The 15,621-nt window shown below is 32.4% G+C and overlaps 2 protein-coding genes across 3 annotated transcripts; both read left to right on the top strand.

Annotated features, from left to right (window-relative positions):
• Positions 1–3,360: 3,360 nt before the first annotated feature.
• LOC127176994 (uncharacterized) lies at positions 3,361–5,517 on the top strand. The gene is made up of 7 exons (XM_051128916.1): positions 3,361–3,493; positions 3,849–4,181; positions 4,310–4,411; positions 4,512–4,595; positions 5,017–5,058; positions 5,186–5,236; positions 5,341–5,517. Exons 1-7 carry the CDS (start codon positions 3,439–3,441, stop codon positions 5,352–5,354), a joined length of 681 nt encoding a protein of 226 aa, XP_050984873.1. The 5' UTR covers positions 3,361–3,438; the 3' UTR covers positions 5,355–5,517.
• A 5,677-nt stretch (positions 5,518–11,194) lies between these two features.
• LOC127176993 (uncharacterized) lies at positions 11,195–15,595 on the top strand. 2 transcript variants are annotated; one of them, XM_051128915.1, is made up of 11 exons: positions 11,195–11,214; positions 11,489–11,619; positions 11,864–12,217; positions 12,567–12,665; positions 12,809–12,865; positions 13,229–13,294; positions 14,456–14,485; positions 14,598–14,660; positions 14,741–14,800; positions 14,887–14,946; positions 15,083–15,595. In XM_051128915.1, the coding sequence occupies exons 1-11, from the start codon at positions 11,210–11,212 to the stop codon at positions 15,115–15,117; spliced, it is 960 nt and encodes a 319-aa protein (XP_050984872.1). In that variant the 5' UTR covers positions 11,195–11,209; the 3' UTR covers positions 15,118–15,595. The 2 variants fall into 2 exon arrangements, with proteins under 2 accessions (XP_050984872.1, XP_050984871.1); XM_051128914.1 differs by having other exon boundaries at positions 15,080–15,595.
• Positions 15,596–15,621: the final 26 nt, after the last annotated feature.

Raw genomic sequence — 15,621 nt, 5'->3', positions numbered from 1 at the left:
AGTGTTGGGGAAAGTTACTTTTAAAAGTAATGCATTACAATAATTACGTTACTTAGTTACTTTTTATGGAAAGTAATGCGTTACTTTACTTTTGCGTTACTTTTTAAATCTGGGCAGGGCTTGCTTGTTTGTTTTTAATATAAAAAGTTCTATTTTGGCAAATGTAAAAGCCTTTTCACACCAAAAGCCTCAGGCTTTGACAAAAGTAAATTCACGTCTGTACAGTAGACCGCAGATTAGAAAAAAGTAAACTCTTTAGCAATAAAAAAAGGAAAACAAATGTTAGATTATCTTGAGTAATTTTTGCTTATTAGTATGGTTGAATTTGATCATCGAAAGTCGACAGCAAAGGCAACGGTTAATAAAATGCATAAAGGATATTATTTAACATATTTAATTATTGCAGGTTTACGTCATATTCTGAGTTGAATTTCACTGTTTTTATTCATTTTGACGAATACTGAATCTGTTTTTTAACATCTTACTCCCAATTTCTCTCAACATGGGGAAATGAGAGTTTTTAATCAATAAATGGGGGAAAAAGTAACTGGCGTTACTTATTTGAAAAAAGTAACTGTAAATAACTGAGATATTTTCTTGTCAATTAAAAAGTAATGCGTTACTTTACTAGTTACTCGGAAAAAGTAAAAATATTACGTAACTCGCGTTACTTGTAATGCATTACCCCAAACACTGATCTTCAGTCGTAAAGAAATTATGGTTTTTGAGGAAAACATTTTAGCATTTTTCTCCATATAATGGACTGATATGGTGCCCCGATTTTGAACTTCTAAAATGCAGTTTAAATGCAGCTTATCTAGTGAAATGATCAGTTATTTTCATTAAAAAAAATACAATTTAAATACTTTTTAATCTCAAAGGCTCATCTTGTCTCACTCTCCTTGAACTCTCCTTGTGTATTCTGACTCAAGACAGTTAGCGTATGTCGATTTTCTCCCTCAACTTCAAAAATCATTTCAAAATCATCCTACATCGCTGCAGAAGTACAGACCCAGTCTTTGCAAAGTGAACATGCAAAGAATATTAAACACCCTGACAAAAAAGTAGCGATATAGGATGATTTTGAAGTTGAGGGAGAACATGGGATGGGAGTTTTTCGACATACCCTAACTGTCATGAACCGAAAAAAAACAGTCCAGACAAAGTAAGACAAGACAAGCATTTGACATTAAAAATTGTATTATTTTTATGAAATAAACTCATCGTTTCGCTAGATAGGACACTTCTTTCTCGGCTGGGATCGTTTACAACCGCATTTGGGATCGTTTGAAGCCACATTTAAACTGCACTTTAAAAGTTCAAAATCGGGGCACCATATCAGTCCATTAGTCCATAGTTGAAAATGAGTGAAAATTAGTCAATTTTTTACTCACCCTCAAGGCATCCTAGGTGTATGACTTTCTTCTTTCAGATGAATCCAATTGGAGTTATATTAAAAATTGTTTTGGCTCCTCCAAGCTTTATAATGGCAATGGGTGGGTGTTTCTCTTCATCAGTCCAAAACAAGTCCAATAAAGTGCATCCATCCATACTAAAAAAAAGTGCCTCACACGGCTCAGGTGGGTGAATAAATCCCTCCTGCAGCAAATCAATGCATTTTTGTACAAAAAAAAAAAAATATAAAATGTAAAGTAAAATGTAATAATTACTTTAATCTAGCTTGTGCTAACAGTTCTCCACGGAAGCCACTGTGGGTGTTGCGTGTGCACCTATGAGTAGGGCTGCACAATTAATCAAATTTCTAATCATGATTACAATTACAGATGCCAAAAAAAAAAAAAATAATAATATTAATAATTAAATAAATAAAATCCACTTACATTATTCTGCTTTCTTAAGATGTGTGTGTGTGTGTGTGTGAGAGAGAGTGTGTGTGTATTTTTCATAGGTTATGTTAAGGTTTTTTTTTCTCATTGTTTTAATTTTTATATTTTTACTCTTTTATATTTAAAGAAGAAACTATGTATAAAAATGTGGCATGCAGCTGCTTCAAACAATGGTATAAAGCTATTCAAAACATCATTCAGTATAAATTGTGATAATCATAATTAATAATCACAATTACAATTTCAAGGGAATAATCGTCAATTATGATTTTTGTCATAATCGTGCAGCCCTACCTGTGAGTCTCGCGAAAACCAGCATTTGTTTACAGGAGCAAAGAAAGCAAAGTTTCCTTACTTTAGCAAAGACAAAACAGTCTCCTCTTGGCTTATATTGAAATCCTCCAACATTTTCTTTACAAATCCTCATTTTGTACTTCTAATTCGTGACTGTTGTTTTGTTTTGCTCTCTCCACTGCGTGTCCACGTTCGTCACTTCACTTTTGATTATGGATGGATGCACTTTATTGGACTTGTTTTGGACTGATGAAGAGAAACACCCGCCCATTGCCATTATAAAGCTTGGAAGTGCCAGAACAATTTTTAATATACCTCCGATTGGATTCATCTGAAAGAAGGAAGTCATATACACCTAGATGCCTTGAGGGTGAGTAAATAATGAGCTAATTTTAATCTTTGGGTGAACTATTCCTTTCATTAGAGAAAGAGAAGGAAGAAAGGTTTTGTAAACTTTGAAAAAAGATCCATTTTGAAATTACTTAGTATTCTGAACAAGCATTGCTTATGGGTTTCTGGGACCCCCAAACACGGACGTTAATCTCAAGAGTGCTTAGAGGAAACTCTGTGGTTAACTAGTTTAAAGCTGTCACATGCTTTGTGAGGTCAAGCAAATAAATAAATACATTTTTAAAAAAGCACTTGAGAAGGGAAACTTATTGCTTTAACTGGACAGGAAAGGGTTGTTTGAGACTGTTGTGACCATACCAACCACCATAAATTTGCAAGTCTTTGTTTGTTTTTTTGTATAGTTGTTTAAGTTATTTATTTATTTATTTTTACTTATGGGAAACTAATGGGATAGTTTACCCCTAAATGAAATTCCGTCATCATTTACTCAGCCTCATGATGTTTCAAACCTGTTTGACTTTATTTATTCTGTGGGACGTTAAAAAAGATATTATGAAGAACAATGGCTATCACTGACTTTCAATAAATAAGTAAATAAATAAAACCCAATGAGACACTTTTTAAAATATCTTCTTTTGTGTTGTAGAAGAAACAAAGTCATACAGCTTTGGAACAATATGAGGATGAATGTAATATCAACAGATACTTACAGATACTTACACACCATACAGATAATTTTAAAGGATAAACAGCTGGGTGCAGAAATCACACCTAGATTACCACACAGAGTATAAGCCACTGTGGGTGTTTGTGTGTGTGTGTGTGTGTGTGTGTGTGTGCATGCTTTTACAGGAAATAGCAAGTGACTTTTTGACGTAAAAAGGGTTCTCTGAATTAACCTTGCATTAGTTCTTGATGATTAAGACTGACATTCTTGTATGAAAATATGGTGTATGTTTCACAGCTTTGGATATTTTTTGGTGCTCTGTTGTCTTCAAATGGTGAGTTATAGATACACTCTTAAAATTAAAGGTGCTTCACGGTGCCATAGAAGAACTTTTTTTGTCTAAATGGTTCCATAAAGAACCTTTAACTTCTGAAGAAACTTTCTGTTTCACAAATTGTTTTGTTTTTTTTGTTTTTTTTTGTAGTTCTTCAGATTATAAAAAGGTATGAAAGAGATGGTTCTTTAAAGAACCTTAGACTGAATGGTACTTTGTGGACTCAAAAATGGTATCACTATGAAGAACCTTTTAAAGCACCTTTATTTTTAAGAGTGTAGAAATGTGTCTTCTCTTACAATGTGAGATATGAAATGTTGTATCAGTAATATTTTGATGCTGTTCTTCTATCTAGCTCTGGACCACTGGAATACAAGATGTAGAGATGTCACCATCAACGCCCTTCTGAAATCTGAAGTTCTTATCCCATGTTCATTTGATATAAACCATTACAATGAAAATGAAACAATAAAATGGAGCCACTATTCCAGTCTTGTAACAATCTCGATTAATGGCAAAATCGTCATTGATAGTCCGAGAGAAGGACGAGTGAGCTCTTTCCCTAATCTGGCCAGAGGAGGAAACTTCTCCATCCTCATACATGATCTGGAGCATTCAGACCTCGGCACCTATTTATGTGAGCTGAACAGTAAATGCTGGAGGGTGAACATCATGGAATTTTCAGAAAGTAAGATTAGTCCTTTCAAATTTAGCAAGAATCATATAATGGTGTAAAATGTATTAGAGACAAATAGTAAATTATTATGACAAAATCAGCTGTATCATTTGACATGTTTTTACAGCTTCATTTATCAGTTTCAGAAACTGAAGAGCTGAGCTCCAATCGCAATTCCTGGTTATTCTTTTTTGCTGGAGCTGGATTGTTTGTTCTTCTTTTTATTATAGTCAGTCGCACTGGTAAGCATTACTTTGCTTTAATTATCCAATGTAAAAATCCCATGAACTAGTATCAGCAAAATAATAAATACTCCTCTTTATTTATTTAAACAATATTCAGGCTTACAAAACCGTTTGCTGTCCTCGGCAGAAAAATGCTTGAGATCATCCAAATCTAACTCCTCTAATGAAAAACACCATGAAGGTAAGATGAGCAAAACCCAATCGTTCAAGATTTTTAGATGTATTTGTTGATTTATTTATGTATTTATAGTTCGATACAAAAGTAAATGCATATTTAATTTAATTAGATTGCTGCTGATTGTGTGAAAGCTCATAATGAAATTCCAGCTAATAGGCTATTTATTTATGTGATATCAAAATATATACTTTTAAAAAAGTTTCTAAAAGTTTTTTTTTTTTAAACAGTGATAAGATAGGAACCGTTTTTTTTAACTGTGTGAAGAATGTTTTAAATATCTAAAGAAACATTTTGACATTGACATTGGATATTAAAGGTTCTTAATGGAACCATAGATGCCAATAATCAAATACATGTTATTTTTTGTGTAATATGCGATATCAATAAATATATAAGTTGTGCAATAAATATTTTGCTTTTCAAGAACATGAATCTTCAAGTCAAACTTCTAATATCCGACAGCGAGGTGATTCACCATTTCTGTTACCTTTCTACATTATGTACACATTATTAAATAAGATATGTTTTAGTATGACAATAAATGAAAATTAACATACTAAAGCATGTTTTTTTTTTTTTTTTTTTTTTATCAGTATTCAGAACTCCAGATCCAAATGACTATACGACATCTACAGTAAACTATGGTAAAACAATTGGAATGCGTGTTTGGAAAAGTGTTTTTAATTATAAGGTTGAGAATAACTACAATAACAGAAGAATTACAAAATATCTGCTTGATATGTTTCAGTCATCCAGGCATAATATTTCAGCTGAAAAGGTGCTGACAAGAGGTGAAAATCATGACTTCCTATTTCAAATTATTAATCTGTTTTTTTGTTGTTGTTGTTTGTTTCAATAATGGCTTGTCTTACTGTTGTTCTTTACTCAATCATGTGCTACTGTTTTGAAATGTTTTTCTATTAACATTAATTAATTATTAATTAATTAATTAATTAAACAAAATTAAATGGGTTGATTGTTTAAAATGGGTCGAAAACTTTTGTAAACCACATGTAAATTTACAAGAGCAAATTTTCATTGTACATTAATTGTCATTAAATGTTCCTTTAAAATTATTTGTAAAGTGTTGTGTCCAAAACATTTGAATACAAATACACAAAAAATCGTATGTTGAACAACATTTACTGTCTCAATAATCTACACTGTATCAATATTTACAATATCTCTTAAACATTCTCATGTACCATTTCTGTTATTTTTTTTTTTTTTTCTAGGCTAAGTACAATATACCCTAATAATTACAGGAAATTTTCCGTTTTTGGTTTTTACAGGTGTTTTTCCGTATTTTTGAATTACGATTTGCATTGTGGGAACAAGAACGTTGGTGGCTTACACAGGCGCGAAAACAGTGAAGATCAGACGCGGAGAGTTTCTCGGTCAAAGTTTCATTTTAATGTCGGCTTTCGAATTTGGAAAACATGTTTTTCATATACTCTTCGTGGTAAACGAGTTAAATGTCACATAAATTGTTTACGTAATGTTAACTTAGTTGCTGTCTGGCTTGTTTGACAAATGAACGCCGGAGCCGTCGCACTCAACATTTCTCTGCATATCGTCAGACATCTTCCTCGTGGAGTTTTCTGCCAAATGAGGTAAGTTTTGACCTTTTATTGTCTGTTTTACACACACACGGAAGATAAAATGCAAAACACAAACTAATTCGGTAACGTTACTAGCAAGCTGTCTGTGAAGCGACTGTAAACAGGCGTCCGACTTGCGGTAGCCGCGCCAGAATAATAATGCCGCTTCAGGTCCGCGTGACAGTAACGTCAGCTCCTCGAGTTATCTTTATCACTTTAATGGACAAATGCACACGACATTATGTCAAAATGACCGTTGTGTTTCTTTCGTTTTCTTTTCTAATGACAGGACGTGATTGCTGCTGTACAGTGAATCTCAAGCACACCTGCATTCTTATCATGGGTTAGTATTCTGTTTTATTAACAGTTTTATTTAACATTAGTGTTAAGTATCAGAAAGAAAATCGTTACTGAGTAATTTATTCTGTTGACTTTCACAACAATGTGAAGCTGTTTGCTGTCTGATGCGTCGGAAGCCACGTCACAACGTGCTAACCTTACCAAAATGATTGGATTGATTACTTTTGCATGTTATTATCCTGGTGTGTATAAGGTGTGTTCAAACTGCTTGTCATTATGTATATGGTAATTTTGTAATGTCTTTTGTGTTTAAGGTGATGGGCAGTTCAAGATTGCTGTCGTTCAAGAACTTAATGACCACTGTTGAGGTTGTGAGCTACAAATACCCAGAAGAGGTGGCACTTACATTAGAATTCATACAGAAGTAAGCAACACATATGTTATGAAATGTGTATCTGTTTATTTAATTGAAAATAATGAAGTATATTGTAAGACACATGATCTGACAAGCTCATAAGACAGATGTAAATGGAGACTATTGGAAATGTAAGTTAAGCAATTTATAAATAAATATTTGAATTGACAAGTATTAGGGTTAGCAGTTATTTTAATGAACTTAAAATACTGTATGATTGATTTTCCATCTCCAACCTGCATGTTACTCTGTAGTTCAGTTTCATTCATTTCATTTTTATCATTATCCATTTCTTTTAGAGTTTTCCTGTGAAGAAATCCTAAATGAGGGTTGAGATGAAGGAAACCAAGTGGGTTTGTATTCTATTTCATTTAACATTAGTGTTCAATATTGAAAAGAAAATAGAGTCTTTGAGTCATTTATTCTGTTGACTTTTACAACAATGTGAAGTTGTTTGCTGAACACGCCTTCAAAGGTGTTCAAAGATGCTTGTCATTATGTATATGGTCATTTTGTAATGTCTTTTTTGTTTAAGGTGATGGGCAGTTCAAGATTGCTGTCGTTTGAGAAGTTAATGAACAAATCTTCTTTCCTGTTGCGGTTGTGAGCTACAAAATACCCAGAGGAGGCGGCACTTACTCTGGAGTCCATACAGAAGTAAGCAACACGTATGTTATAAAAAGTGTATGAAGCATTTGGTCGTGTTGCTGTTTATTTAGTTGAAAATAATGAAGTATATTTTAGGACATAGTTGATTTGACAAGCTCATATGACCGATGCAAATGGAGACTATTGAAAATGTAAGTTAAGCAATGTGTAAACAATTGAAGAGTATTATGGATTGCAGTTGATTTAATTAACTTAAAATACTGTATGACTACTTTTCCACTCCAACCTGCATATTACTCTGTAGTTCAGTTTAATTCATTTCTTTTTTTTGTCATATCCATTTCTTTCAGAATTTTCCTGTGAAGAAATCCTGAACGTGGTTTGAGATGAAGGCAACCAAGTGGCTGTGCATTCCTCCAAGACTCTTGCATGAACAATTTCAAAAATCCATGTAATATCTGAGTTTTTAAATTGGAAAAAAAATGGCACTTGAATTAAACATGCAGTTAAATAATAATACATCCCCTATAATGAATTGCATCACTTCGATGATATTTCTGTTATAATGAACTTCAAAATTCTGTTGTCAAGCCACTGGAGTCACATACTTTATACCTTTCTGGACCTTGAAAATGGTAGTTGCATAGACAATCAATAGAGACAATCAATAATACTCTTAATTTGTGTTCTAAAAATGAATGAAAGTCTTATGGGTTTGGAATGGTATGAGTAATTGACTGAATTAACATTTTTTTGTGTGAACTATCCCTCTAAACAATATTGTTTTCTCTTATAAGAAAAAAAAGTTTTGAATCTTGACTGTTTCTCATTGTGACGTTTAAATTTTGTGACCACTTTTTAGTACAACACCTGTATTGTACAGATGCTCATGTTTTCTTTTTTTTTTTTTTTAATTCTGTCCATTACTGTTTAAAGCTAAACTGTCTTTTACAATACAGCCATTTTGCCTGAGTTGACACATTGTTAAATGAATTGAGTATTTGATGTTGTTTAGTCCTAACCCACTTAAGGCAAACAAAAGCCATTGAATGCACTTTTAAGAATGTTTACATGAAGTAAAAATAAACCATGTTCAAATTTGTATATTGTGCTGGATTTATTTGCTTTATGTATATATAAATATATAAATATACCATTAAAACAGAAAAAGTCCTGTTTTTTTTACCGGTGGCAGACTGTAAATTAACAGACTGTAAATTTACGGTACAAAGTCCAGGTAATGAGCTGCCAGTACTTTTTCCGTTTTTTTGACGGAATTTTTTTTTACAGTGTATTTGAGAGTTGATGGAAGCTGTGAATTTTTTTTTTCTACTTACGGCATGGCATAACCTAATTCTTTCTTTCTTTTTTTCTATTGTTCATTATCTGCCTTGCTTCAATAGATAGAAGATAGAAATTAGAGTATGGCTAAAAAAAAAAAAATGTAAAAAAAAAAAGCGGAAAACAAGAGTAAGCTTGTTCATACCCGTTACCGTCACAAGAATCTTGCTATTAACTGTTCTGTCCAGTAGGTGACGCTAGTGACATTTACTTGGCTTTGAAAAGAACTCACTTAACCAGACATATGTAATCAGAAATATATTTTTATTTCTACACACTACTCATAAAGTATGCATGTAATACTTTAATAGTATTTTTATTTAAAATGTATAAATTTAAAATATCCATCATTAGTATATGCCACAATTGTGCTAGACCTTTAAAAACAAATGTAACCTTTGCCATCATTAAATCTGCTTAAATACAAACTTATCAAACAAAATAAATTGGTACAAAAACTGTCACTGGGGAGGTACCTTTTAGGCACTAACATGCTTTAATCTTTAAGCTGCTTTTAAGTACAAAGGTGTACCTTTTGAAATCGTACCGCCCCAGTATCAGCTTTTGTTCCTCCAGAGTGAACCTCTAGAGTTACTTCAAGGCCATGTAGAGGAAGCACTGTGGTTTGCAATTCTTGATGCTTACACATGCTAATGTTGTGGTTGTTGCAAGCAGATCTTAAAATAAACTGTGCAGTAAGAAAAGGTAGGGTACAACGGTGCTAAAAGCACACCTTAAGAAAAAAAAGTGCTTTATTGAATTTCTGGAGCAACAGATTTTGTATGAAAATAAATCATAAAAGTTGTTTATTTTGTTTAAAAATCTTAGAAATGTATGAGGTGGCAAGGGGCCTTTTACACCACAGTTGGGGTAAAAAGCTCACCAGCATGGGGCAAAAGGCACACAGTACTGATACTTTAGCTAAAATAATTTTATATATATATATAAATTATTATTATTATTATTTACAACCACTTTAGCAAAGTGTGTACTGTTTTCTGCTTATTTTGATAAATAAAAGAATTCATTTTTGTTCAGTAAATGTACTGTCATTAAAACGTTAAAAAATATATTTTTAAATACAGAAACAACATCATTTTAAAAAGTAAAGATTCTGAAAGCATTGAAGGAGATCCCATAATAATTTAATACAGATGCACAGTAGTTACAACAAATTATATTTTATTATATGATATAAATAATAGCATGTTTTTAAATATGATGGTTTCATTGTAAACATGGTGATTATCTCTAAGATGGACACCCAACATAATATATGATATTTTCCATCTGAATCTAACAATATCATGTCAACAAATAGAAAAGCTGGCCTTCTATTAATTATAATGTTAAGTATTGTGCCTTTTAGCCCCAACAGCAGGGGCGCTTTTTACACCAAACACCACAATTGTACACATTCTTTCGTTATTTAAAAACTGTTGCTTTAATTATTTTAAAACTGAAAATCATTATTAAGACATTTGTCTCAAAATATATGCATCCATTTTACCGATTCTCATTTGCTACTTAAATCTACAACATTTTAAAAAACATCAAATGTTAGATCTCGTAAGCGCAGAATCAACTTTGCGCTGCAGCCCGCGATCGTGTCAAGGATCAGACAAATTTGCACGTGCAACTTGAAAAGCGAATGTTTAGAAAGTGTTACGCCATGTTTTTGTGCCATCTAGTAGTTTAGAGGAAAATAATATTAAAGCCACCTTTTAACGGCGCCTTCAGCCCCGTTGTACCCTATCCACCTTATTTTTTCCATAAGAGTGGGTGCAGGCATTTGTAATTTTGTGTGTGTGTGTGTCTGGCTTCTAGTCTCATCCACTTCTAGCTATTTTTAGCTGCACAAAAAGCTCGTTTTGCAAACTGATGTGTCTTACCATGTTGTATTATCTTAATTATGAACACACTGGTTTACAGTGCAAACTGTTTTACTGTTTACTGCACTTCGATATTCTTCTCGTTATTTCCCTATGGTGGATTATGAACCGGACGTCTAACACATTACCAGAAAACTTACTTCCGCATTGAAAAATAAGATGGATAGGCTACATACAATTTCAAAACAGGGAAAAAACCTGCTGCTTTGGCCATAACATAATTTTTTCAATCAATTAAATTTGCATGTCCGATGTAATAGAAAATGTCATAGTTTATGCAGAGATTACGTAGCAGTTATTCGACAATGTCAGTTTTTTATTTTCATAAAAAGAAATTGTATGAAATCCGTAGGCTAATTATTAAATGCTTTGTATGTGAGATAAGAAAGAATAACTTGTTTTATAACAGTCTCACGCATATAACAATCGGAGGCGATCTCACTTTGACTTTGCTACAGGATGTGGTAAAAATGGAAACCTGCTGTTTGAACTTGGCTAAGTAGCCCAGCGTTCGATTCCACAACCTCAAAACACACTAATGCAAACAAAAATCTATCTTCTCTCAGCCTTTAATGTCATCAAATGCATCACAAAGCACTTTTTCGCTGTTTGGTCAGAGCTGCATCACTAATCTGGCAGTAGAAAATCATATTTCGGTCACGGGTAAATGATGGGTAGCTTATAAAAATCGCACCCCCGGAGTGCCACATGTAAGAGGCTTTGTGTGTGTGTTTACAGGAAATATCATGTGAAGGACATCATCCTACACATTCTCTGTCTTGGTCTTGCAACTTTGACACCTTGGATGTCATGCATCATGTACATTTCACGTCTTTGGATATTTTTTGGTGCTTTGATGTCTTTAAACGGTAGGTTCAAAATACCAGTATTTTTTTTTTAGCTATAATGTAGTTCATGTAGTGCTGGGGAAAAAAATTATTGATATTGAGTTATTTACTTATTTATTACATAGTTGTGCTTAAAGCTGACCAAACACAGATTTCTTTAACATTACATATGTAATGTTTAGTAGCAAAAGAATCTTAAATATTTTAACAAGTGTGTTTGTGATATCATACTGACTTATTTATATCTTATGCCCCTCAATTTTAGCTGTGGACCACTTGATTACAGGATGTAGAGAAGTTACCGTCAACGCCTCTCTGAAATCTGAAGTCTTTCTCCCATGTTACTTTAATATTAGCCATTACAATGAAACAGAAATGGTGAAATGGAGCCACTATTATAGTGGCCAGCATTATACTCTTGTAACGATTGCGATAAATGGCAAAATCTTCTTTGACAGTCCTAAAGAAGGACGAGTGAATGTTTTTCCCCTTTTATCTAAACATGGAAACTTCTCTATCCTCATCCATGCACTGCAGTTTTCAGATGTTGGCACATACAAATGTGAGCTGAAGAGTAAATGCTGGAGGGTGAACGCCAATGAACGTCTGGATGTTCAGAGTAAGTTCAGAGGTCTTATTGTCACTAGTACTATATATAACTGCACTAACATACTTTCAGGCAAATGTTAATGTGCATGTAAACAATATATTTTACATAACAGTGGTTTAAGTATTTTGTTATCGTTTACATTCTCACAGATTCATGACTTTTTGTGTTTAAAAATTTTGCTGAAATAGGCAGTTTAAAAGCATTTTCCAGTTTAATAACTTAACATTTGTAGTGTGACAACATGCCAAGCAATAACTTTGGATTATTTTTTATATTTAGTATTTAAGAGCATATACAGAAATTATTATACAATTAGTCTACAATAACATTTATCTATAGACGTTTTTTTTTTGTTTAGAAGAAACCAATGAATCAAACCCCTGGTTTTACTTTGCGGCTGGAGCTGGATTGTTTATTCTACTTTTTATTGCATTCAGCCTGTTATCAAAATTCTATGGTGAGCATTGATCATTATTTAAACAGTCTAATTTAAATGGTGTTTTTTATATGTATTATATAAAATAAAAATAATAATGTATTTACTCAAATAAATGATACAGAATGAACAGAAATGTAAAAATGCTCTCTTTTCTTGGACAGGAAAGTGTGTAAATACGTCATCTAAATCAGATCCAGTTAATGGAGTACAGAGTGAAGGTGAGCAGTGTAACATATCATTAACACTTTAGTATAGGGAACAATTTTCAATATTAACTAGTTACTTATTAGCATGTCTAGTATTAACACATTGGCTGTTTATTACTTATAAAGCACCTATTCTGCAAGACCATATTCTTCATCCCTAATCCTACCCAGTAACATAACAACTACCTTACTAACTATTAATAAGCAGCAAATTAGAAGTTTATTGAGGCAAATACTTAGTTAATGGTTTGTAAATAGCGAGAACTGGACCTTAAAATAAAGTGTGACCAACATACCTAATAAGTGCTTCATGTTCAGCACCGAGTCACATTCTGTGGAATTTCTTGCCCTCTATGAAAATCATTTGAATTTCAGGTACCAACTCCCACGAGGAAAGACAGAATGCAGAAAGCAGCGAAAATAGAAACAGAAAGAAGAGGGGTAAGAAACATGTCTTAAATGCTTTACTTACCAGTTTGTGGTCTCGATAAACACAGAAGGTACATGTAAAAATCAATGCACTACATTCTAAATATTCAACCAAGGCTACTTGGAACATTCGACAGCAAAAACGTTAGAAAATGTGTTCTGAAAGTAAAACCAAATACGCAAATACTGCATGCTAAATACACAAATAAATATGTTTAAAAGTTTAAAACAAAGACAAAACAATTTTTTGAAACTAGAACGGCCAAGTACTTCAAACTGGGTAACATTTTACAATAAGGTTCCATTAGTTAATGTTAGTTATTGTATAACTAACACGAAAGAGCAATGAACAGTACATCACAGTATTTATTAACCTTTGTTAATGTTAATGAAAATACAGTCTTTCTTTGTTAGTTCATGTTAGTTCACAGTGTATTAACTAATGTTAACAAGCACAACTTTTGATTTCAATAATGCGTTAGTAAATGTTGAAATAAACATGACCTAACACTGACAAATGCGGAAGCATTGTTCATTCTTAGTTCATGTCAACTAAAGTAGTTAACTAACGAAACTTATTGTAAAGTGTTACCTCTACAACACTGAGGCTGGAGTTTATTTTGCTTACACAGCATCGCAGTAACCTCATTGACGAGAACTTTTTCTGTTCATCTCCCCCTTGCTACTATCTTAGATACATTTTCCTGATCTTACAAATTGGAACATACCATATTTTTATAAAATAAACTCTTGCCTCACAATATGATTTATATATGAGAAGAATTAAGTAAATGAATATAATTAATACCATCATTAAAAGGATGAAAATCAAAACGTATTTGCACAAACATTTGCATAAATTAGCTAAAATGAGCGCTTCCCCTCAAGTTTGCACTTCTTATTGCCACGCCGACAGGAAATCCATAAAGGCAAACTCTATGTAAATATTATAACAATGAACCAGAAACAGTAAAAACAGTGATGGAAGACAGCTTAAAGTCTCTCCATCACAGTTACAAAAGTTGTTCCTGGTTTCATATGCACTATGCATTACATTTTGGAATTTCAGCAGACCAAACTTTTTATGTTCAAAGAATATGATGTTATGATATGGTATTATTGATTAGATTACCTCTGAATAAACATTTTGTTTGTCTGATCTTATTCCTGAAGGTGTGAGGAGGGGCCCTACAACTATTTATGGTATGAATTATGTATTTTAACTATTTTCACTGTGTGAACAATGGACTTCAGGTTTTTTTTTTTTTTTTTACTATAATTTTAAATAAAATAATAAATGTTTTTTTATGTCTAGAAAATGACATACGTGCTCCAAATCAAAGTTCGGCTGTGCAGCAGGGACAAAATCCTCAGAGAGGTGAATCATCATTTTTGGTTTTTGATTTATTATATTACTTTACAAGATAAATGATGCAAATCTAATTTTGAAAAAATCAGCCTTTAGAGCCGTTCCCAAGCCATCAACAAGTCATCATTCAGATGTAATACCATACTATGGTAAGATCATATTTGTGCTTGGAAAAACAGACGAACTTTATGTGCTATGAATTAAATAACTCAAACATCTGTTTGAAATATTTCAGTCAACCAGGAGGAGCTCACCATTCCAGCAAATACTGGCCAAAGACGGAAAAAACAAAAACGTAATCACTTTCAATTGTTCTGAATTGAATGTCAGTTATTTTGTAAATGAACGAAAGCTTATTACATGGCATTTTTTCAGTTTTTTTTTATTGCCAAAAATACATAATTTTATTTTGTCTTTCTTTTCTTCAGCAGCTTATCAGATTAAAAATCCAATATACGGAGACTGAAGTGATCAGAAGTCAGTTTGTGACGACAGAATCAAGTTCCACAGAAACAAGAATACACGATTCAATTTGCATTACATAATTGTTCATTATAAATAATTAAATATCTCAATAAATGTTTAACAATGATTGATGGGAAATTTAATTTCATTAAAAAATCTGTTTGTTAAGTGACATACACAAATCATTAAATAAAAACAAAAATTCTTCAGAATTATTATTGTCCTTCTGCCTTTCTTACAAACAGCAGTTGATGCATTTTAATATTAGTTTGTTAGCAAACATACTAGTAAGAACTTTCAGTTTGTCACAAGTTGACCTTATTCTGAAAATGTTGTGAAATGTCTATTTGTAGTTTTCAGAAATTAGCAAATACATTGTTGGATATTTTGATCTGGAGGTCAGTAGCCAAAAATACATTGTATGGGTTAAAATGATAGATTTTTGCCAAAAATCATTAGGATATTGAGCAAAGATCATGTTCCATGAAGATATTTTGTAAAATTC

The sequence above is a fragment of the Labeo rohita genome, chromosome 15, assembly GCF_022985175.1.
Source record: "Labeo rohita strain BAU-BD-2019 chromosome 15, IGBB_LRoh.1.0, whole genome shotgun sequence".
NCBI classification, from domain to species: domain Eukaryota; kingdom Metazoa; phylum Chordata; class Actinopteri; order Cypriniformes; family Cyprinidae; genus Labeo; species Labeo rohita.
Note: the sequence above shows the minus strand (reverse complement) of the source record. Positions and strands in the feature narration are given on the sequence as shown.

What these genes read in the sequence shown, in the direction of transcription:
- LOC127176994 (XM_051128916.1), top strand. Translation starts at nt 3,439, where the DNA reads ATGGTGTATGTTTCACAGCTTTGGATATTTTTTGGTGCTCTGTTGTCT. An exon ending in CATCATGGAATTTTCAGAAA is followed by an intron (nt 4,182 to 4,309) that starts GTAAGATTAGTC and finishes TTCATTTATCAG; the next exon opens with TTTCAGAAACTGAAGAGCTG. An exon ending in TAATGAAAAACACCATGAAG is followed by an intron (nt 4,596 to 5,016) that starts GTAAGATGAGCA and finishes TTGCTTTTCAAG; the next exon opens with AACATGAATCTTCAAGTCAA.
- LOC127176993 (XM_051128914.1), top strand. An exon ending in CCTGTTATCAAAATTCTATG is followed by an intron (nt 12,666 to 12,808) that starts GTGAGCATTGAT and finishes TTTCTTGGACAG; the next exon opens with GAAAGTGTGTAAATACGTCA. An exon ending in TAGAAACAGAAAGAAGAGGG is followed by an intron (nt 13,295 to 14,455) that starts GTAAGAAACATG and finishes TTATTCCTGAAG; the next exon opens with GTGTGAGGAGGGGCCCTACA.